This window comes from Bidens hawaiensis, unplaced genomic scaffold, assembly GCF_021521415.1.
Source record: "Bidens hawaiensis isolate Kalapana, Puna unplaced genomic scaffold, B.hawaiensis_p1.1 tig00049924_1, whole genome shotgun sequence".
NCBI lineage: Eukaryota > Viridiplantae > Streptophyta > Magnoliopsida > Asterales > Asteraceae > Bidens > Bidens hawaiensis.
In genome coordinates, this window is record NW_027506132.1 from 62,199 (window position 1) to 85,227 (window position 23,029).

The 23,029-nt window shown below is 35.5% G+C and overlaps 2 protein-coding genes, 1 non-coding gene and 1 pseudogene across 4 annotated transcripts; 1 reads left to right on the forward strand and 3 right to left on the reverse strand.

Moving 5' to 3' along the window:
* Positions 1-8,989: 8,989 nt before the first annotated feature.
* Positions 8,990-14,078, forward strand: LOC143616820 (cleavage stimulation factor subunit 77-like; annotated as a pseudogene). Its single transcript, XR_013150726.1, has 22 exons — positions 8,990-9,072; positions 9,151-9,213; positions 9,641-9,750; positions 9,915-10,015; positions 10,111-10,172; positions 10,267-10,407; positions 10,476-10,604; positions 10,691-10,737; positions 10,874-10,937; positions 11,125-11,245; positions 11,340-11,398; positions 11,466-11,534; positions 11,622-11,762; positions 11,835-11,899; positions 11,981-12,077; positions 12,154-12,212; positions 12,274-12,426; positions 12,514-12,571; positions 12,653-12,751; positions 12,827-12,988; positions 13,066-13,251; positions 13,681-14,078. The product of XR_013150726.1 is annotated as a cleavage stimulation factor subunit 77-like (transcript).
* Positions 14,079-15,734: 1,656 nt separating this feature from the next.
* Positions 15,735-15,806, reverse strand: TRNAW-CCA (transfer RNA tryptophan (anticodon CCA)). The gene has a single exon. It is a non-coding gene; the product is annotated as a tRNA-Trp (tRNA).
* An 862-nt stretch (positions 15,807-16,668) lies between these two features.
* LOC143616830 (kinesin-like protein KIN-12D) lies at positions 16,669-19,841 on the reverse strand. Its single transcript, XM_077089549.1, has 9 exons — positions 19,716-19,841; positions 19,536-19,610; positions 18,301-18,359; positions 18,115-18,226; positions 17,920-18,030; positions 17,680-17,847; positions 17,535-17,600; positions 17,020-17,139; positions 16,669-16,918 (listed from the first exon to the last, which is right to left on the reverse strand). Exons 1-9 carry the CDS (start codon positions 19,839-19,841, stop codon positions 16,808-16,810), a joined length of 948 nt encoding a protein of 315 aa, XP_076945664.1. The 3' UTR covers positions 16,669-16,807.
* A 46-nt stretch (positions 19,842-19,887) lies between these two features.
* Positions 19,888-23,023, reverse strand: LOC143616829 (kinesin-like protein KIN-12D). The gene is made up of 6 exons (XM_077089548.1): positions 21,015-23,023; positions 20,821-20,928; positions 20,576-20,697; positions 20,396-20,483; positions 20,235-20,309; positions 19,888-20,136 (listed from the first exon to the last, which is right to left on the reverse strand). Exons 1-6 carry the CDS (start codon positions 23,007-23,009, stop codon positions 19,888-19,890), a joined length of 2,637 nt encoding a protein of 878 aa, XP_076945663.1. The 5' UTR covers positions 23,010-23,023.
* Between the last annotated feature and the right edge of the window lie 6 nt (positions 23,024-23,029).

Genomic DNA, 23,029 nt, shown 5'->3' on the forward strand with positions numbered 1-23,029 from the left:
TTCATTCTAATTTTAAGAGGAAACTCACCTATAGCCTATAGGTGAAAAATCGAAGTATTTGGATGACTCATCATAATCATTTGGACTAGAAATAATTAACTAGTCAAATAAGATACATATTGATAAACCAAATTTTGGCTTCTTTTTGGGTTGAATATATATATATATATATTTTACTTTACTGATTATCGTTTTTTAGTTGATGTTTTTAGTTGATGATTTATGAATATTCAATGATGTTTTCCTAATGCTTACTATGTATAGAAATAATGTTTATAATATATAAACATATTCTTTCTATGAAATAAAAAGCTAGATGAATAGATGATTATATGAGATACAAATATGATTCGACCCATTCACGGTCGGTCAATGATCCAAATAGCCATTTGAAAGATAAAATATGATAGGTCAATGATCCAAATAGTCATTCAAAAAATAAAATATGAGCAGGTGGTTTATGGGCCCTCAATGATACAAATGAAAATATGATTCGACCCGAACCAATTAGTTTATTAGGCATGCATCTGGTGTTAAAATCTAATCCCTATGAAAAAATTTATGGATCCGCTATCGCCCCTCCGTTCAAGACAAAATTCTAGGTTACCCCTGAGATTTTTTTCTAGATCCGCCACTTATTCCCATGAGACCTATTTTGAAAATTATACCTAAATTCTTAACGTAATAAAAGCCATATTTGAAGTTATTAGAAAACATAAGAAACGTGGTGTGTCACTGCTATATGGTTGCTTAAAACATATCACACCGTCTAGTGTTTCTTGGCAAACTAACGAGACGACTGTGAGTGTTACATATTAATTTGGTTATAGTTAAGAGTTTAGTTAACTATGTCTTAAGATTATATGAGTATAAATTGTAAAATTTTAATAGTCAGAGTACGTCCATAAGATGTCTATAATCAGGGTAACATAATTACATTTTGTTAAATAACTATACATTCAAATCAAATGTAAGATATGGCGTCAATTGTGATGGCCTAAATTGCTCTTTAGTTTGACATCATTTAGACACCAATGATTGTTTAATATGAGAGCACGGCATTTTATGTCGAGTGTATCCCCTTTCATTCACCTTGTGACACTTGACAGGGGCGGAATCGCGGGGGGGAGGGGGGGAAGGGGTGTTGGTAATTTTCATGTTAGGGTTTCCCTATATATACATAGCCATGTTGGGGTTATTGTATAAGTGAGAGGGATTATTGTATTCAAGTTTTGTGTTGGTTTCTTGATTATAATAATACGGGAGTTTACCCTAAATATTGTGTGCTCGTTTGTGTTTCCGTTATCAATTTGTTCTTGAAGGGGGTCTATAAGCACTCCGACCATTAGAATTGGTTAGAACTTTATGCATCAAACTGAGACTTTTCTATATAAAAACATAATTTGGACCCTCTAGTTGTAGCCATTAAAGAAGAGAGCCTTATGATGAGTTGATGACCCCCGATAAAGAAGTCATGGTTTCACCACTGCCTTGTGATAGTATATTATCATCATCTATTGTGTATGTGATGTTGTCGTCTCTCCATTAGTTGTAAGACCATGCGTGGTCAAAACTAGGCACACCCGGACATTTTACGTCATATGGCGCTTAGTCAGCGTTTGGACATTTTGCAAAAAGTGGGTGTAGTGGGAAAAAGACCCCAAAACGCTTCTCTCTCTCTCTCTCTCTCTCTCTCTCTCACACACAAAACCCTCAAAATTTATGCCATGTATGTGTTTTGTAGGAAACGCTTGGCCCAATACGCCAAGCCAAAAAGTCGGGGGGGGGGGGGGGGAGGTTGCCCCTGCGTTTTGGAAGGAAGACGCCACAAAATGCCATGAGTGCGCATAGTCTAATAAGACGAATATTTGGATGCATTTGTAGCCTTAACATGTGTGCATATCTTTGAAAGTCCAACTTGAACTATCTCAATGTTTTGAAGTTTCATGAACATATACGCTATTTGTAATCTTTAGAAACACATTGTACCTCAAACCGAGTATTAATGATTTATTTAATTTGTATTCAAAACAATTTTCTATACATTTCACCTCTAACTTCACTTGCAACTCAACCTTGTCAATAATGTACAGACCTAGAACAACATAAATATGTGAAGAACACTAGTAAGGTTTGGTTTTAAGGTTGAGGTCTCCAAAATAAACATTAAGCAAAACTTGTTGATGTCATGTTCCATTAACTTCCAATACCACACAATATTATTATCAACCACAATCAAATGGTTCAAAATTCAACTTGACAACTTTTGTTTTTGAGAACAGCCAAATTTAGAAACATTTTTGGAAACAAGCATAAAGTCAGAAAAGTTTTAAAACTTAAAAACATGAAGGAACATTGCTATAAACATGTAGAAAGATGAAAATAGTCTCAGGAATTTCTAGAATGACACGAGCATTCTGAAAAACATGAAGAAATATGTAAGCATGATAATTATTTCATACCATGGGGTGTTTGTAAACCGTGTTATATGAATTCGTCAATCCTTAAATTTACATCAATTTTTAGTACACAAGTATGGTTTACATCAGCGTGTCGAACAACAAAGTAAACCAAAGAAAAATCAGTCATCATCAAGTATATTTATCTAGGTAGTTAACTAGACACTAGTTATACTTGGTAATTTTGTAAGATAACCAGGTCTTCAAATTTGGATCTACACACCTTTGTGAAACAAATTTTTAACTATCAGCATGGTTTTTTTTATTCAAATGAAAGTACAAAATCGCTACAAATGAATAGACGTATACTCAAAAGTCAAAACACTCAGTTATTTAACTATCAATCAATGACTTCGAGAAAGCCTATGATAATGGGAGTTCTTGTTGTCGGTTCTTTCTCAGATGGGTTTTCCTTCGGTCTGGTGCGATTGGATTAGTGGTATTTTGTTGGCGACCAGATCATCTGTTCTTGTTAATGGATCTCCTACATTCGAATTTGGGTGTCATAAAGGCATTCGTCAAGGTGACCCGCTATCGCCTTTTCTTTTTATTATTCTGATGGAGGCTTTTTCAGGTATGTTGAAACAAGCCTGTGATATAGGTGCGTTTCATGGTATTACTCTTCCTAATGAAGATCCTACTTTATCCCATCTTTTTTATGCGGATAATTATGATTATGGGAGAGTGGTCTTCTTTTAATTTTGATAACTTGAAACGTATTCTTCGCATATTTTACTTGTGTTCGGGGCTAAAGTTAATCTCCATAAATCAGTGTTATTTGGAGTAGGTGTAGAAAATGGTGAGATCGATATCCAAGCTGGTTTCATGGGTTGTAAGCCGGGTAGAATCCCGTTTTCTTATCTAGGGATTATGGTTGGCGCTAACATGAATAGGGTGGTTAATTGGGAACCGGTTGTGTCCAAGTTCAAGAAGAGGCTTTCTAAATGGAAAGTTAATTCGTTATCTATTGCCGGTCGGTTAACCCTTATTAAATCGGTGCTGGATAGTCTTCCCACTTTTTATTTTTCGCTTTTTAAGGCACCCAAGAAGGTTACCAATGATTTAGAAGCTTTGATGAGAAGGTTCTTATGGGGTGGTTCGGATGAAGTGAGGAAGATGTCATGGGTGGCTTGGGAGGTAGTCACCAAACCTATAAAAGAAGGGGGTTTAGGTATCGCTCGTTTAGAGGTTAATAATCAAGCGCTGATTACTAAATGGCTTGGGAGATTTCTTAATGATCATCACGCGATGTGGAGAAGAGTAGTGTTGTCTATTCACGGGTCCTCGCGCTGTTGGGGGCTTGCTCCAGTTAATAATGGGGTTTCTGGGGTTTGGAAGAATTGTGTTATGTTTTAGAACAAATTTAAGGTTGATGGTGTGGGTTTTAATAGAGTGATCCGGGCCACAGTTGGGAATGGTCGCCAAGTTCGGTTTTGGATGGATTTGTGGTTGGGTTCGGCGCCGATTATGGACAAGTATCCGTCCTTATATGCGGTAGAAAAACATAAAAATGTCTTGTTAGCAGATCGGTTGGTGGTCACTGGATCCTCTCGTCGCATTGTGTGGGATTGGCTTAGAGCTCCTTGCTCCCAACAGGAGGTGATCGAGAAGCAAGAGTTGGAAGATCTCCTTCAAGGGGTGGTGATGGTTGACCGTGAAGATTCATGGTCTTGGGCGGTTGGTAGCTGCAAAGAGTTCGATGTTTCGTCGATTAAAAGATGGATGGTGCGGTCCGTTGTGGATGCTGGGAGTTTCGGTTTTCAATGGAGCGATTGGGTTCCGAAAAAATGTAATATTTTTATGTGGAGGGCCGTTCTGGATAGTCTTCCAACCAAGGAGGCTTTAGCTAGACGTCATTTGCATTGTGATGATCATAGTTGCGCTTTATGTGAGAGTAATGAGGAATCGCTCGAGCACTTGTTAACCGGGTGTTTCATTTCTATGGCCGTTTGGAATGCGATTGGTTCATGGTGCAACATCCCTAGATCTTTTGTTTTCCATGTCAATGATTTGGTGGAAGTGCATAAGGTTTATGGTGCGACGGGGAACAAGAGATTGATTATTCATGGCATTGTCATCATTACTTGTTGGAGGATTTGGCGGGCTAGGAATGAAAAGATTTTTTCGGGCAAGAACACTAAGGTGGTAGAAATGGTTGCGGATATAAAATCTTTGGGTTTTCTTTGGTACAAAAATAGATCTAAGATAGGGGTAGTGGATCGGAAAAGATGGTGTTTATTTGATGTAACGTGATTGTTGTTTTTGGTTTTTGGATTTCGGCGTCTTTCTCCGTCTTGGGGAGAGTCGTTGGTTGTGTTTGTTTTTAATGAAAGTCAATTTTCAAAAAAAAAAATTTAACTATCAATCTAACTTATTACCTTATGCACTTTATTCACGTTCTCAATTCAATTTTTTACCATACTAATATTAATAATTAATAATGTAAGATTTATGAGGCTTTCCACTATTTTTTTAGGGTGGGGTGGTCAAGTCCTTCCACAATGTTACATTATCATCATATTAGCACTAAAGGTTTTAATGTCCCCAAGAGGCATTAAAGCTTTTATTTATTTAACAAGTACAATAGAATATAAACTAAATAATAATACTAAAAAATATTTAAATAAAAATAAAAAACACACAAATAAAAAACATAAATAAAAACTTAGTATCAGTCAATAAAAAAATAAAACATGAAATATATATAAATATTTTTTTTATAATTTACCTTGAACAGTCTCTCCAGATGAGTGAATCCATGCACGTGCCAACGTCATCTCCTCATTCGTACCCCGCTTTAATCTTTCACCCTTTTCCCTAGTTGTTTGACCGTCAGGTTTCTTTTTATGATTTTGTTTACGACGAACTTGCGGTTCGGATACTTCGATTTGTGGTATTTGGGTTTCAGGTGTTTAGGTTTCGCGTACTTGAGAAGACATATTCGGCATTGGCATTTGAAATAACATATCGGTGAACGGTTGCATAGGTGGAGACATTATGGTTCGATGACCTTGTTGATTGGCAAAGAAAGAGTTATTAGGGTCATTGTTATTTGAGAGCAAACTAGCCCACCACAATTGAGCTGGATCCCATGGGTTCGGGTTTGAGCTCAAATTCATGGTTGTAGAAAGTTGAGAATTTGTTTAAGTAAAATGATGGTGTTGTTTGTTTGAGAATTTGTAGAAAGTTGTTCATTAAATAGGTTAATTTTTTTTAGATTATATATTCAAACGGTAATATTATCGTTGGACAGAGGAGGCCCACAAAAACTCACAATATCGCCGGTCTTCGTGACCCCCCCCCCCCCCGAATGCCCCTTCAATACCGCCCATCGACAGTGTTCCTTTCTAACGTCGCCCCAACACAGCTCCCCAAAGCCGCCATAGCGTGAAACTTAAATAGTACAAGACTGAGTGTTGTGAGTAATGGATGGGATCACCCACTTGACACCTCAGCCTTCAATCCCACCCTTCTTCTTGCCAACCAAGTAACACCATCGACAGTGTTCCTTTCTAACGTCGCCCCAACACAGCTCCCCAAAGCCGCCATAGCGTGAAACTTAGTTAGTACAAGACTGAGTGTTGTGAGTAATGGATGGGGTCACCCACTTGACACCTCAGCCTTCATCTCCTCATTCGTACCCCGCTTTAATCTTTCACCCTTTTCCCTAGTTGTTTGACCGTCAGGTTTCTTTTTATGATTTTGTTTACGACGAACTTGCGGTTCGGATACTTCGATTTGTGGTATTTGGGTTTCAGGTGTTTAGGTTTCGCGTACTTGAGAAGACATATTCGGCATTGGCAGTCGAAATAACATATCGGTGAACGGTTGCATAGGTGGAGACATTATGGTTCGATGACCTTGTTGATTGGCAAAGAAAGAGTTATTAGGGTCATTGTTATTTGAGAGCAAACTAGCCCACCACAATTGAGCTGGATCCCATGGGTTCGGGTTTGAGCTCAAATTCATGGTTGTAGAAAGTTGAGAATTTGTTTAAGTAAAATGATGGTGTTGTTTGTTTGAGAATTTGTAGAAAGTTGTTCGTTAAATAGGTTAATTTTTTTAGATTATATATTCAAACGGTAATATTATCGTTGGACAGAGGAGGCCCACAAAAACTCACAATATCGCCGGTCTTCGTGACCCCCCCCCCCCCCCCGAATGCCCCTTCAATACCGCCCATCGACAGTGTTCCTTTCTAACGTCGCCCCAACACAGCTCCCCAAAGCCGCCATAGCGTGAAACTTAAATAGTACAAGACTGAGTGTTGTGAGTAATGGATGGGATCACCCGCTTGACACCTCAGCCTTCAATCCCACCCTTCTTCTTGCCAACCAAGTAACACCATTTAGCCCACGGTCCACCTCATTTAAGACAAATCACTTTAAAAAAACATCTTGATTAAGTAACCCCTCTCCATAACACTTGTTTTTCTGAATTAATTAGTTAATGTCTCTTTACCTACATCGCGATGACGTCAATGTATTTTTTTTGTTAACCAGCTTCCTTCAGCAGTACATGGCTAATAAAGAATTTGATTTAATTACAAATTTTGTTCTTCATGATTTGCATCAGTATGCCCTTTACGTTTAAAATTGACTTGCGAGAAATATTAAAAAAAAAGGCAAACCAAGTGTGTGGATCTTTGAAAGGCAACTTGAACTATTTCAATGTTTTGAAGTTTCATGAATTATATACGTCATTTGTAATATTTAGAAACAAACGGTACCTCAAACCGAGTATTGAATGATTTATATACTTCGTATTTAAAACAATTTTCTATACAATTTCACCTCTAACTTCACTTGCAACTAAACCTTGTCAATAAAGTACAAACCTAGAACAATATGTGAAGAACACAAGTAAGGTTTTGGTTCTAAGGTTGGGGTCCAAAAATATACATTAACCAAAACTTGTAGATGTCATGTTCCATTCACTTACAATACCACACAATATTCTCAAATCTCAACCATTATCAAATAGTTCAATATTCAACTTGACAACTCTTGTTCTTGAGAACAGCCAAATCTAGAAACATTTTTGGAAACAATGTACATCAATTTCTAGTACATACACATACACTAGTATAATTTACATTGGTTTGTTGAACAACAAACAAATTCTCATCATAGTAAATTACAAGGGCATCTAAAAATATAGATTGAAAATAGTCATCGAGTGTGTGTATCAAGATGACCTAATCTTCAAATTGGGATCTACACATCTTTGTGAAACAAATGTTTAAAGCTCAAAACATTGTTTATAATTTAATTTAATTATCATCATAATTGAAGGCTAATCAAGTGATGAATGTACAAAATTGCTATATATAAAAGATCATTTTAACCATTTTTTTTTTTTCATATTCTCACAGTAAAATTCTCTTTCTTAAAACAATAATAATATAGAATTTGCGAAGAGTATAATAATACTAACAACAGTGAGAGACACGGTGATAACGAAGTAGATCTAAAGTATAGAGAGAGAAAGTAACGTGTGTATAGTAGTGTACTAGATGGGTGCCCGCGCGATGCAGTGGGAAACACTGACCTTGATAATCACGTAGATTTATAGGTGCTTGTTGTTTTGTTTGTAACCGTGAAACCATTTATTGTTATAGGTAGATTCAAAGTTCTTATTTTAAACTCAATTTAATATCGAAGTACAAATGAAAACGGAACCTAAACCGTTGTTAATGGTTTGGTTTTGTTTGTTTTCAATTTTCAACAGTCTAGTGTCAGTTTTCGGTGACAAAAAACCGTTGGCTTGACTCATAGTGTAACCATCAAAATCGAACGACAAATGTCCATACGTAAAATTATATATTTTTTTAATTGAAAAGAAACTATTACAATATCATACTCAAATTAAAGAGAATTAAATACTCGTTTTTATGGTGCAATTTTTTAAAAAAAATATTAACGTACGAAAAAGTTATGACCGTTCAAAAATTGTGAAGGTATTTGGGTTAAAAATGAAATTATAAAGAATAGAGGGTTAAAAGATGAAGGACCAAATTTATAACTATTATTTATATTTATAGAAATTTATTAAAGTTGAGGGGGAAGGTTGTAAGTATTTAAAAGAGAATTATAATTACCACTTTACCCTCATTTTAGGTTGTACCTTGTGTTTAAACAATTGTAAATTCCTTAAAAATTAGTGTCAATATAGATAAAAGAAGAGAGACGGTGAAAATACATGTATGAAAGTTGTCATGAAACAAATAGGCAACATGACTTAAGCAATGTACAAATAATAATAGAATCTCAAGTTACAAAACGTGGAGTTGTAGAAAAAAGACGTGGTAAAAAGTAAAAAAAAACGGTGTGAATTTTTACGTACATAGAAAACGTAAAATCGTTTGTTTGTTTAACCAAGCTAAAAATTGGCTCTTTGTGAAACTTGCGAGTTGCCACCGGTCAATTTCACCGGCCGCCGTATTCCGCCACCGCGATACGGCGGTATAATAATACTCTCATCCATCCCGTACTAATAGTTGTGGTTGTTAAATTCTGTTTGGTCCTAGCAATTGGAATATTATTAAAAGTGGATGATTATGGAGGATAAGTACAGTGTTGAATCTGCAGAAGCACTTGCCAACGAAGCATCGGTGAGATTTTATGCAAATTTAACCTCAATTTTATTTTATTTATTTATGTGAAGAATTTTGTTGTTTGTGATTTGATAGCGGTTACCGATATCGGAGGCGGTGCCTGTGTATGAGCAGCTTTTGGCCACTTTTCCTACTGCTGTAAGTTCATTATTATTATTATTATTATTATTGGGGAGAAAAACAACCACCTTTATTTAGGGTTACTTGTTAGATTTATGTGTTAGGGTTTAGTTAAAACTATTAATTGTTGGAAGGTGATTAGAGTTAACCGAAAACAAAGTCATCAGTTAATCTGTTTTATTAACAAATTGCTTTTCAGTTAGTCGGTTCCGTTATTTATCACAACCAAACTTGGCCTAAAATTTTGTTTAGAATTAAAAGAAATGGAGGTATAAACTAAATACATGAAATGGAGGTATAAAAGCTAGAAGTAGTTGAATGGTTCGGTTCAGTTCAGTTAATCGAGTGTACAAAAAAACCTATAACCGATTGGTTAATACGGTTTTCGGTTAAAACGGTTAAGTTATTGCTGACCCCTGCTTTTGGTATTGTATTTGGTTTTTAGGCAAAATATTGGAAACAATATGTAGAAGCACATATGGCTGTCAATAATGATGATGCAACAAAACAAATATTTAGCAGATGCCTATTGAATTGCCTGCAAATACCTCTATGGTATGAATATGACATCCCTCTGTAATTATTACAACTGTATTGCTCTTGATTTTATCTTGAGTTTTTCTAGTTGATAAACAATGTGCATATGCACTTTTTGATTAAGGTTTTGGGATTCTTTGTTGCTAATATGAGATTGTTTTGGTTCATTATGTGTTATGTAGGCGGTGCTATATTAATTTTATTAGAAAAGTCAATGAAAAGAAGGGGTTAGAAGGTCAGGAGGAAACTAGGAAAGCTTTTGATTTTATGCTCGGTTATGTTGGTTGGTTTCTTTCCTTGTTATCTGAAACGACACTGATATTGTTTTGTTTTTTGCTACTAAGCATCATTGATTTGTTTTCTTGTCTTTATGAGCAGGATCCGACATTGGTTCTGGACCTGTGTGGACTGATTATATTAACTTTTTAAAATCTTTACCGGTTAGTAAGCTATTTTTGGTTTTCTACACATTAACAAATTGTAACTTTTTTATCATTATTTCTGTCAAGTATATAAAAAAATGTGATGTTGCAGGCTCAAAATCCACAAGAAGAGTCACAGAGAATGATTGCTGTAAGAAAAGTATACCAAAAAGCTATTGTTACACCTACTCATCATATTGAGCAACACTGGAGAGACTATGAGAATTTTGAAAATTCAGTCAGCCGTGCTCTGGTAATTTTCTGATTTTTAGATTTTATGATAAATATGTATCATGATTGGTGATATTGTGTATTATACAGGCCAAAGGACTGGTATCTGAGTATCAGCCAAAATATAACAGTGCAAGGGCTGTTTATAGAGAGCGAAAGAAATACTTCGATGAAATTGATTGGAACATGCTTGCGGTCCCACCATCTGGTTCTGTTAAGGTATTTTATCGTTTATATTATATATTGTTTGTTTTTTCATGTTTGTTGTTTATATGATTTTTATAATAGTTTCCTTGCTTTGATAGGAAGAGTCGCAATGGACTGCATGGAAGAGATTCTTAGCCTTTGAAAAGTAAGAAAAGAAGCATGCTTGTGTTTTATTCTTATTATAGTTATAAAATTTCCATAATTTATTAAATTTAACATGAAATATGTTAACTTTAAGGCTATGTAGTTCATCTCTTTAATACCAATATTTAATTTCTCAGGGAAAATCCTCAAAGGATAGATACCGTGTCTGCTAACAAACGCATCTCATTTACATATGAGCAGGTATATTAACTTAGGTATAATTTTAATCTTAATAGTACTTTACTGTAATTAAAAGTCACATGTGTGCATAATTTACAAGGGTGTTAGTGACATCTCTCCAAACTATGCCAGTTGTACTTGTTCTTATTCATCTTTTTTTTTTCTTTCCTTCTTAACATATAACTTTTTTTAATTTCTCTTATTCTAGTGCCTCATGTATTTATACCATTACCCGGATATATGGTTTGACTATGCCACGTGGCATGCAAAAAGTGGTTCAATAGATTCTGCAATCAAAGTATATCAACGGTCTTTGAAGGCTCTTCCTGGTAATTCTGTTAAACTTTTATTATTAAAAGTAGAACCGTATATCTGTATTGTTTTTCAAACTATTTATACCAACTGAGTTGACTTCATGTGTAGATTGTGCAATGCTAAGGTATGCTTATGCTGAACTTGAGGAATCCCGAGGGGCAATTCAGGTATTATATTAATAATGGCGCGTATGTCATATGTGATCATCCATTTTCTAACTTTCTTGTCTTTCAGGCTGCAAAAAAAGTATATGAAAGCCTTTTAGGCGATGGTGCTAATACAACTGCATTATCACATATACAGGTAATTTGTAATGGTGGCATGTGAATGTCCTATATTTAAAGAAAAACTTACTTTGTTTATAATTTTTTTGCTTTATAATCCCTGCAGTTTATTAGATTCTTGAGAAGAACAGAAGGCGTTGAAGCAGCTAAAAAGTATTTTTTGGATGCACGCAAATCTCCTAATTGTACTTACCATGTTTATGTTGCTTATGCAACAATGACATTTTGTATGGATAAGGATGCGAAGGTAAAGTATTTCTTTTTTACTTTGACTTTGGCCACCATGTTTTATAATATAAGCATTTTCTTTTATAAACAGATTGCACATAATGTGTTTGAAGTAGGGTCGAAAAGATTTATGCATGAGCCTGGATACATTCTTGAGTAAGTATCTGGTTTTTTTAAAGATTGCATTTTTTAGGTCAAATTGTGATTTATGCATAATAATCTTTTACTTTATTCCAGGTATGCAGATTTATTGTCGCGTTTGAACGATGATAGGAATATTAGGGCTTTATTTGAACGGGCTTTAAGCTCACTTCCACCTGAAGAGTCTGTTGAGGTGCATTCTCCATCACTATAATTGCATCTAGTATGACAATAATTTAATATTAAATTATTAATTGATTGCATTGTAGGTTTGGAAGAGATTCTCAAGTTTGAGCAGACATATGGAGATCTTGCTAGCATGTTAAAGGTAATTTCACATACTTTAAATCTATTTTATATTTCCGATATAATTTTTTTTTGTACTACAGGTGGAACAAAGAAGGAAAGAAGCACTTGCAAGAACAAGTGAAGAAGGATCGTCAGCTTTAGAGAATTCATTACAAGATGTTGTTTCAAGATATAGTTTTATGGATTTATGGCCGTGCTCTTCAAATGAACTCGAACATTTATCTCGTCAAGATGTACCCTATTTTCTTATTAAAATTTTAATATCAATAGAGTACACGTGCGTGTGTGAAATTTTTACCAGATTATTTGCTTTGTTTCAGTGGCTTTCAAGTAACATGAAAAAGAAAGTTGAGAAATCAATTTCGGTAAACGAAGCAGGTGTTGTAATTATTAACTTAATATTATACCCTTTTTTAAAATGTTATTTATTTAATTTTTACTGATTATACCTGAATTAAGATAAAACATCAGGACCGCTTTTGAATTCAAATGTATCGTCCAAACTTATTTATCCAGACAACTCGAGGATGTTGGTCTATGACCCGAGGCAAAAGCCCGGTATGCTACAATGTCAATTTGTATATATTTAATTATTTTTTTTGTTTTTTATTTATATTTATTATCTTTCCTCAGGTTTAACTACACCTGGTCTTCCATCTACTGCTACTCCATTGCCTAGTTCTACTGCACCAGTATTGTTAACCACTAGTGGAGTGCCAGCCGTCCCAAATGTTATTCCAAAAGCTTTACCGCCTGCTCTGGCAGCATTTATAGCAAGTTTGCCCCCTGCAGATGGTAATGTCATTTATTAATGTTGACTATGACTTGAAAGTTGACTTTTGTTTTTTGACCATTTGTGTTGCGTCTTTCAGGTCCATTGCCTGATGTTGATTATGTTCTATCAATATGTTTGCAAAGCACTTTACCCGTCGTGGAACCCGGGAAATTAGCGACTCAACCACAAGTGGGGCCGGCTTCAAGTGACGTGTCGGAATCAAGCAAATCCCATTTGTTCAAACCGAGAGACCGACAAAAAGGGAAAAAACGAGATGCAGACAGTATGTTATAAACCTTTTCTTTCTGTCTATTTCTGTTAGAAAAGGTAGCAGTAGTGACCCTGCTTATATACAAATGGGCAATTATGACCCGTTTGTATACAAGTGGGTCGATCTGGATTATGTTGGCATTTTATTTAGTCTTTTTGGCTTGACCCGTTTATATACTCAATGATGTATAGGACATCCCATTTATATACAAATGGGCAATAATGACCCGTTTATATACAAATGGGCAACTATGCCTGTTGTATACAAATGGGTCAATCTGGATTATGTTGACCTTTATATTTACTTTGTTTAACCTGACCCGTTTATATACTCTGATGTATTTGACGTCTCGTTTATGTACAAATGGGCAATAATGACAATTTTTGTAAACAAATGGGTCGATCTGGATTGTGTTGACTTTTTTTTATTTGATCTGTTTAGGGCAAGATGATGACGACACAAGCACCGTTCAAAGTCAACCGCTGCCTAAAGATGCTTTCAAGATAAGACAGCTGAGAAAAGCAAGAGTTGCTGCTGGAAGTGTACAAACGGGAGCTGCATCATATGGTAGTGTACAAACGGGATCTGCTTCGTATGGCAGTGGATTTTCAGGGGAGCAGTCTGGTAGCTATGGTTGATTATGAGAGTTGACCGGTGACCAACTAGTGAATTGGGTAAACAAGTTACAAACTGTAGGCCTGTGGGTATCTATTGTAGCTGAGGGAGCCAAGTTGTTGTAAAAGTGTAGTACTAGATTATGTTCTTTCAAGAAACATGAACATAAAGATCTTTGTCGACTTTGAAACAACTCATATGACTTTTCTAATCTTTTACTGACTCTAGAGTTAATTGCACGAATGGTACTGTCGTTTGATCATATTATACGTTCATTAGTTACATAAAGACCTTCGTAACAACACTGCCATATCTTGATTAACCCAAAAATATCCCCCTCTCTTTCTCCATCTCCTGCGACTGCTCATCTTTTGGTCCTTCATACTCTTGTTGATTTTGTGACTAGTCAAGAACATAGTGGTGGGGCAATAATCGAATTAACTTAACCGAACAATTAACTTATGGTTTGGCCAAGCAATAACCGATTAATTGAAAATAAATGGGTTGGCTTTGATTATGGTGTGTCATAACAGAATTAACCTGAGTGCTGTCAGTTTGAAGTAAATTCTACAATGCACTTGCAATCAATTTTAAAGCAAACATTATTTTATTATGTTCCTGTTATTTGATGTGGGACAAGTATGCACTAGTGCTATATATGTTTTGAGAATAATGCATAATACAAGTTGGGCTTTTGTAGTAGCAGAAATGAACATTGGTAGCTCTGTTTTCTGTGATTCAAAGCTTGAAAAACATCTAGAGATGGTAATAGGACGGGTATTAAGAATTCAAGCTCCATACCTAATTGTAAAATCATATTCATACACGGCTCAAAACTCATCGGGTATCAAGTATAACCGTGGGTGTTAGGTATACCCATTAGTTTGTTAAAGTATACCCACCATTTTTTTCTTTCTATTTTAATGTCAATATAGTTTTATGTTTTGATAAATGACATGTATATGATCGTCACAATAAAATACTTGAATATAAAAATTTGCCGTCGGGCATAATGCATTGGCAATGTTTTTCTTCTTTTATGCCAGTGACAAAAGTCACTTTTTAGCATATAACGCCGTTATCAACGACGGCATTTTTTTTACCTTCTATGCACGTCTTATACACCTCCGACACCAAGTCGCCAATATCAATAAAAAAAAATAAAAAGCTTAGTTGTGTGATCAATCCTTAAAGATAACACTACTTGTGCTCACATGTTTGAAAAAAGCATTAGTTTAAAAAAATCTGTATTATTTGCCGGGATTCAAGTATCGTCATGACTAGGTTAGAGATGTGTTATGGGATGTGCTTAGACGTGCCGGGATCTCAGCCAAGAAAGAGGCACCTGTTAACCTTTTGACTGATCCGCGTGAGGGAAGATCTACCCTGCGTCCTACGGATGTTCTTGTGTTTGGCTGGGCAGGGGGTAAGCATGTGTGTGTTGACCTCACTGGGGTGTCCCCGTTGGTGGGGCTGAGAGACAGTGGCTTCGTACCGGGACAGGCGGTTTTGAGAGCGGAGTCTAGGAAGGTTGCTAAGCATGAGACATTGTGTTTGGAGAATCAGCACGTGTTCATTCCATTTGCCTTCGACACTTTTGGATCCCTAGCTCCCGAGGCGGTTCGCTTCTTGGAGCGGGTGCAGAAGGTGGTCCACAGTGACTCGCAGAGCCCGAGGAACCAAGGATTTATATTTAGTAGAATAGGCTTTGCGATTCAAAAGGGGATAGCGGCGCAGCTTGTTGCTCGCTTACCCATTATCCAGATGTAGTTCGGTTTGTGTTATATATAAAAGGATCAATGCTGTGTAGGCCGATTACCTTGGGCTTTGCATAAGATCTGTAAGGCCCAGTTGTTTAACTAAAAATAAAATAAAACAAATGAACCTGACGTGAATCGAACACGCAACCTTCTGATCTGGAGTCAGACGCGCTACCATTGCGCCACAGATCCAACTTGGAGTATTCATAGATATGTAATCTTTTATATTTTGTTACTTATTGTGAAAAGAAAAAAAAAAGAAAAGTATCAATTGTAATGTATGTTATTACGGTAAATGACATTTTTACATTAACACTAATATAGGGAAATCAACCCACGAGTTGGAAATGCCAAACAATAACAAGTAGATTTAGAAATGCCAATTTTAAAAGATCAAAACAAGTCTAAGAAAAATTGACTTGACGCAAATAGATTGATCAAGGTTAAGTGGGTCAAAAGTTGCTTCAAATTGGCTTGATAGCTAGAATTACAACAAATGACTTCAAAATATATAGAAGATCAATGTTGTTTTTAGCGTGTCCAAAAAAGAATTCTCGTTTGTTGCTTTTATGTTGTATGGCCCAAGAAACGGGTCCAACCTGTGAGTTAACAAAGTTGGTATAAATGTGACTTATACAACAAGTTAGTTGGTATAACGATTTTCTTTTTGAATGACACTTGAAATAAGGATTAGGATGGTTTATCTCATGTTAGCTAGCTTTCCGTTTGGTGTTTTAATAGGTTTGCTTGGCTAGCAAGTTTTATTAGTATATATAGATTATTCGAGTCATGAATTCATCAAGAGAATTGTAATCAGTTTTGAGATATTATATGACTAACGTACACGAGTTATTCGGTTTGGTTATCATTGGGACTTGATTTTTATTTCTTAGCAAGTACTTAATAATAGTGGTCACTGGGACTTGGTTCTCATTTGGTTCTACTTATTGTAACTTATATTCATACAACAGGCATGGCCATATAGTACACAAAACTTTTCATACATAAAACCTTTATAACTCATTAAAATTTTGAAATTGAAAACATACAAAACCGAATTCGGATTTTACATATGTTCTATATACAAAATACAAACATACATGATGAGAGAGCTTTCCTATTTCACAGTAACTATACAACATAAACCTTTTCAAGAAACCTTGAATTTTACAGTTCAACTTATCTTATGATCTTTACCGATCTAAAGAAGAAAGAAACGGACTACGAGTGGAAGATCTGCTGCTTTCATCTGATATTTGTGGCATGAGTTCAGACAATCTTGCTCGTTCATTACTGATCCGACTCTGATAAACCCATTCACAACTGTATTAGTTTCTCATAGACTTGAAGTTGACTAATGATTGTTAGTCAACCCAAAAGAGCAGTGATTATATATTTATTATACCTTGTATTGCAGATCATGTAATTCCCTTTCAAGGGTGGCCACGTGACTCTCAAATTGCTCCAACGCTTCTTCGGCCATGCTAACACTAACATCGGATGTCGGCCCGTTTACTCCAGCTGCCTGTTGAATTTATGTATTTTTTTTCTTTAATATACGTTGACTATCAAAACAAATAATACAAGAAAATAGCTTAAAAGGAAACAGGTCAAAAGGGTCTGCATCACTCAAAATTCGCCCCGAGGTAGTTAAATGTTGTAGAGTTTTTCCAACACAAGTGTTTTTTGAAAAGATACTATTACTAAAACACGGATACTATAAAGAACAAGTTCTTTGAATATTTTAGTGGTCTTTCATTAGTTTATCTAACAACATTTTATATTTATGTATTTTTAAAAGATATTCAAATACTTGTCAAAAGTAAAAAGTAAAACAAAATGTAAATTATATTTTTAAAATAGTTTTTCAATTAAAAATTATATGCTAATAACTATATAATTAATATATACTAGACTAACCTTTAAAATGCTGGTGCATAAGGCTGCCAACTTCCCAGCTAACTGGTCCCTCTCTTCTTCAGTTGCCTTTAACGATTAAGGAAAATATAAGTTAATATTTATTAACAAAGTCTAAACTTTTTAAAATCATGATCTGGATAAAGACCTTAAGATTTTCAGCAAGTTGTAGCTCAGTTTCCACGTAATATGCTTTCTTCCCGTGGGCTGCACGTAGGTTAGCAAGTTCTTCCTTAACACGGTTTAGGATAACATCACTTCTTTTCAGCTTACGACTTAGTTCTTCATTCTGAGCTTTTAATGCATTGTTCTCCTCCTGTAATTATTATTAGAAACAAAAATAAAAAAGCTTATCTGACCAAACTGATATTAAGAAATGGGATTTTACCTTTATTTTGGTATGATGGTGAATTCTTTGTTGAAGATTTTGTTGGCCTGATAGCTTGGTTACTTCGGTTTCAAGTTCAATCACCTTCTTCTTGTGGTTACTAATTTCAGTCTGGAAATATGAAGACCAAGTTATCAAAAATATGTTTGAAAGAATTAAAGTGCACCCCAAGAGTATTTATTTAGGATTTCAAACCTTGAACATGCTGTTTTCAGTTGAAAGTAACCGATCTCTTTGACGGAGTTGTTCTAACGCCACCTGTGCTGCAATCATCTCACCTTGTTTTCTCTCAATTTCCTCCAGCCACCTAGTTATACAAAGTAAATATGTTAATGTTACTGGCCTCATATCAAAACACTTTTACTAAAATGCCTAATTTACCCTTTTCGTTCAATGACTAATTCATTCAATTGTTTCTTTAGCTTGATAACCTCCTCTTCCTGTAATAATAAAGAAATGTCAATGATGTACAGAAACTGAATTTCAGGAATATAACTTTTGATTAACCTCATTATATCCAAGGATATGCTAAATAAAGGACTAATACAGCTAACACTAAGATACCATCAATCAAGGTCTATAAACGATGAACGCTTAACAAACTGGAAGTTGATTTACGTTTGTTCATTTAATAAATTATATCCAAGGATTCGCCCTGCTTGCGGCGCGCGCATGTAATGTATATATGTGTGAACCCTCGAGTGGGCAAAAGTGAAATTGCACTAATTTTGACGTTATTTTACTAATCTCGTGAAAATAATGTTAAAAGTGACGGAAGGTTAATCAAGCATCATGTGGTGGCGTTGATAGCCGAAAGACAAGGGTACATGCACAAATCGGCCAATGTCCCGATGGTTGAGTGTTATGTGCCTTATGTCCAAGGCTTGATGCAAAATTACTATCGAGCCGGGGGTCTCACCGGAAGCAGCCTCTCTATTCCTACGGGGTAGAGGTAAGGCTGTCTACATCTTACCATCCTCAGACCCTACCATAGCTTTGCTATTGGTGGGATATGCTGAGTACGATGATGATGATTTAAGAAATGAACGGACATAAACAAGAAATTCCATTCGGTTATATAAAAGAACAAACATGAATAGAGTGACACTTGGTTTTATTGTGTTCGTTCATTTACGCTCGTTTACGTTCGTTCATGTTCATTTGTTTATATTCGGTAATTAAAGGTTTTATATATGTTTTTTAATTTTTATATTTTTATTACTTTATCATGTTAACTTTTATACTAAATTTAAATATAATTTGGGTGATAATGTCTAATTCTTGAGTTTTAAGAGTGTTGATTTTAATTTACCAAATTAATATATGTTAGTCTGTGTTCGTTTGCTTGTTTATGTTCGTTTAAGAAATTAGCGAACGAACACGAACAAAATCTTAATGAATCACACAAACAGCAAACTCCGTTAAGCCTGTGTTCATGAACCGTCCGTTTGTCCGATAAATGCTTAACGAACGAACGTGAACAAGATCCATTCGGTTCTTTAATGCCCTGCATCAAACATTAAATAGATATCTCTAACAACTCATATATACCATTTTCTCGGGTCATATACCCACGGGATAAAAACATTAAGCATTTTGTAAGAAGAAGAGTATACCTTGAATTGTACCTCAGTATTATGAACCTGAACCTTTACGTTTATTTCCTCAATTTGGTGGTCGTTTACCAAAGACTGTCATTCAACACAAACATACCACGAGGGATTAAGGTTAACCTTAAAAACCTAAAATACATTTTGCATTGGAGTATGAAAAGAAACAAGTTTATAGCTTTATACCGAATAAGTAGTCATATCCTTCTTTATGCCCAATAAATCGCGCAACACATCATGAGTCATGCTCCCAGACATAGCCAACTTTGCATTCAATGTGAATATCTGAAGATAAATATGCATATAAGACATGATACCAGCAAAAAAAAATGGAATTTTTCACATTAATGTTAAAAAACTATGCCTCTTTTTGCCGATCAGCAGCCAACGTTTCAAGTTCTTCAATTTTACGTTTTGCAGCTGCAAGCTCTTCGTCTCTCTCAGACTTCATTTGCTGTACTAAACCTATACCAATGCATTTAAAAGGAGAACCAGAACCCCTTGTTCTTGATGCATTCTTTTCTAGCTTCTTTGATGGTGAATTTAAGATTAATGGAGCAGAATTATCAGATTTAACTTGATCAGCCATTGCCTCCAGTGTCTTAAACTGTTTTCCAAAATCAAGATAACACAAAATATTAAAAAAATGAGAAAATTATCTTCTAATTCCCAAAATAATATTACTTTTAAAAATCTTTCATTTACCGTTTGTTTATACTCTCTAGCTTGAGCTTCAGCATGCAGATTGAGCTCACTGATGTGAGCTTTATGTTGGAGAATCTACAAAAATGGAAAACATGAAAGCAGTTATGACATAAATCTATACAAATCAAAAGGTTTAAAAAGAAACATGGAAGAACATGCACCTCTGTATCCTTGGAAGCGATCTCCTTCTCCAGAACTTGGACACGTTGAAGGGCCTCTTGAAGACACTTCTCTTTTTCATCTAGAAGTCTGTAAGACTCGAAATCCATGTCAGAAAAAGTAAGCAATTAATATACTTTTTGCTCATATCATAATATCACTTCAGTTTTATGTTATCGAACCTTTTTATGTCCGAGTCATTACTTTGGACCGTGTGGATCTGCTGTTTAAAAGCTTGAAACTCAACTTCTAGTTCCTCTCGTTGCAATCGTTGCCTTTCAGCCTCTCCATTGACCATGTCAACCTAAGCATACAACAAATCAGTACCATCATGATAACACCGAAAGAGGTTATGTAAACCGTAAAGTTTCCAAAAAGGAAACGTTGAAATAATAATGAGATAGAATAACAGTCTTTTAATTCTCACCTGGCTCTCGAGGGCATTCACAATAAACTCAAGTTCTTCAACAGATTTCTCATATAACTTCACCTCTTCATCCTTCTCTTCAGCGTGCAGTCTACTCGTCTCAGCCATCTAAACGGTTTAAATGGTATAAATCATGAATGAGATTTTTTCAAGTAAAAAGCCTGTCAGATTTGAATAATACTAAAATAAACTACCTGTTTGGCTTCTGTAGCAATTGCTTCATTTTCTTCAGCAAGGGCCTGTGCCATCTCTAACTCCTTTCTTACTTCAAGAAGTTGGTTGTGGAGATCATCCCTCTTACAACCAATACTTTTAAGATCAACAGTTCTTAATTCAACCAGCTTATTCATTTCAGAGAGATCAGATTCCAATTGAACCAACTCCATTTCCAAGCTCTCATTAACTTTCTTTGCTTCAAGCAACTCCATTTCACACGTCTCTTTTGCTTTCAAAGCATCTTTAACACTTTCTGTCAGTTTTTCAATCTCAGAAAACAGTGATTTTACCAAATCACTCTCTCTTGAAACATCTGCTTCAAGCATGGTAATTGTTGCAGCTTTCACCTTTAGTTGAGATTCAAGCACCTTGCTTTTTACATCGCTCTTATTTAGCTCATCCTTTAAAACTTCAAAAGAAGCTTTAAGTTCTTCAATTTCATCTTTCTGATCCTGTTTATTAGATGAGAATTCCTTCAACAACCGTAGCTCATCCTCTAAAACCTCCAAAGAAGCTTTCAAACTTTCAAGAACTTCCTCCTTCATGTCCATCTCACTTTGAAGATTCAAGTTTTCAGAAATCAAATATTTAGCATGACTTTCTAAACACTTGAGTTCTTCTATACACATACTCGTATGTTCAGTACTCCCACTAATTTCTTCAAATTTTTGCTCAAGTAATGTAATTTTCTCACTTAATAAACTGAAAACTTTGTTAGTCTTCTTATCCGTAGTACTCATCAAATTAACACACTCTTTTGCGTGCAAATCATTAGACGCTTCACGTTGTCTGAGGGCAGATATTAAATCCTCCTCATGTAGCCTCATGTTCCTCAGCTCCTTATCTTTAATTTCCAACTCCTCTTTGAATTTGCATGACAACACTTCAAGACTTTGACTTTTTTCAAGCATTTGCCTTTCTTTTTCCTTAATTTCTGTGTGCAAAAAGGCAACCTCATCCTCTTTGTCTAACAAGATGGAATCTTTCGATTGGATATCCATATTGGATGTAATCATGTCCTCCTTAAACTTCTCGATAACCATACACAGGTTTTTATTCTTTTTCTCAAGATCCTTTGTTTGTGAATCTTCTTCTTTCAGTTTTGCTGACAGAATAATGAGCCTGATGTCTTTCTCTAACGAATCCACCATGAACTTTTCTTCAAGAAATCTAAGCTCTTCATCTTTATCCATAGTATCTAATTCCTTCACTAAAGCAGAAAGCTCAGATCCCATGCATTTTGATCTTTCCACCATTGCTTCTTCTTGAACCTGTAAATTTAGTATCTTTTCCTCAAAAGTTGCTAGCTTGACAGAAAGAATATCAGTTTCTTCTGTACCCTTTGACACACGATCGAAACTATTCTTGATGTCAGCCAATAACTTCCCTTGAACTTTTCTGCACATTTCTAGCTCATGTCTTGACTTGGAATTGTGTTCCCTTAATTGTGATACTAGAGAACTTGACTCGCATAACCCGTGGTTAAGGAGCCCGTTCTCCGCATTTAATCCAGCTACCATTTCCAGAAGTATTTCCATGTGACAGACACGTAAAACAGAGACAACGCAGTCTTTTGCAATTATCTCAGACCATATGTCTTCAATCCATGACTGAATTAACTTGCTAGAGTCTTGAATTTGAGACTTGATGCACAGAAAATCAGAGGCTACTGGAATCAGATCTTGATCTACAACACAATGAGTCTGAAAAATCATACCCTCGAGCTCCTCTATTTCTTTCTTCATTCCCATAGTATCAGCTTCAAACTGTTGCAAAATCATATCCCTCTCATTCATTAAAATAACCTCTTTTTTCTTCAGAGATTCAATGTCTAGCTTCATGGATTCATTTGCAATCAGTAGCTCGTTGATCATAACGTCTGCTTCTTTGATGGTGTATTGGGCCTCTGCAAATTTGGCATAGACACAAGATGATTCTGCTGCTTGTTGTGCTGCATTCACCTTGGCATCCATAAGTTCATGCTCGTAAAGCT

What these genes read in the sequence shown, in the direction of transcription:
- LOC143616830 (XM_077089549.1), bottom strand. Translation starts at nt 19,841, where the DNA reads ATGTCTTATATGCATATTTATCTTCAGATATTCACATTGAATGCAAAG. An exon ending in CTGAAAACAGCATGTTCAAG is followed by an intron (nt 18,031 to 18,114) that starts GTTTGAAATCCT and finishes TCATATTTCCAG; the next exon opens with ACTGAAATTAGTAACCACAA. An exon ending in TATGCACCAGCATTTTAAAG is followed by an intron (nt 17,140 to 17,534) that starts GTTAGTCTAGTA and finishes TAAATTCAACAG; the next exon opens with GCAGCTGGAGTAAACGGGCC.
- LOC143616829 (XM_077089548.1), bottom strand. Translation starts at nt 23,009, where the DNA reads ATGGATGCCAAGGTGAATGCAGCACAACAAGCAGCAGAATCATCTTGT. An exon ending in TTGCTACAGAAGCCAAACAG is followed by an intron (nt 20,929 to 21,014) that starts GTAGTTTATTTT and finishes TAAACCGTTTAG; the next exon opens with ATGGCTGAGACGAGTAGACT. An exon ending in AATGACTCGGACATAAAAAG is followed by an intron (nt 20,484 to 20,575) that starts GTTCGATAACAT and finishes CGAGTCTTACAG; the next exon opens with ACTTCTAGATGAAAAAGAGA.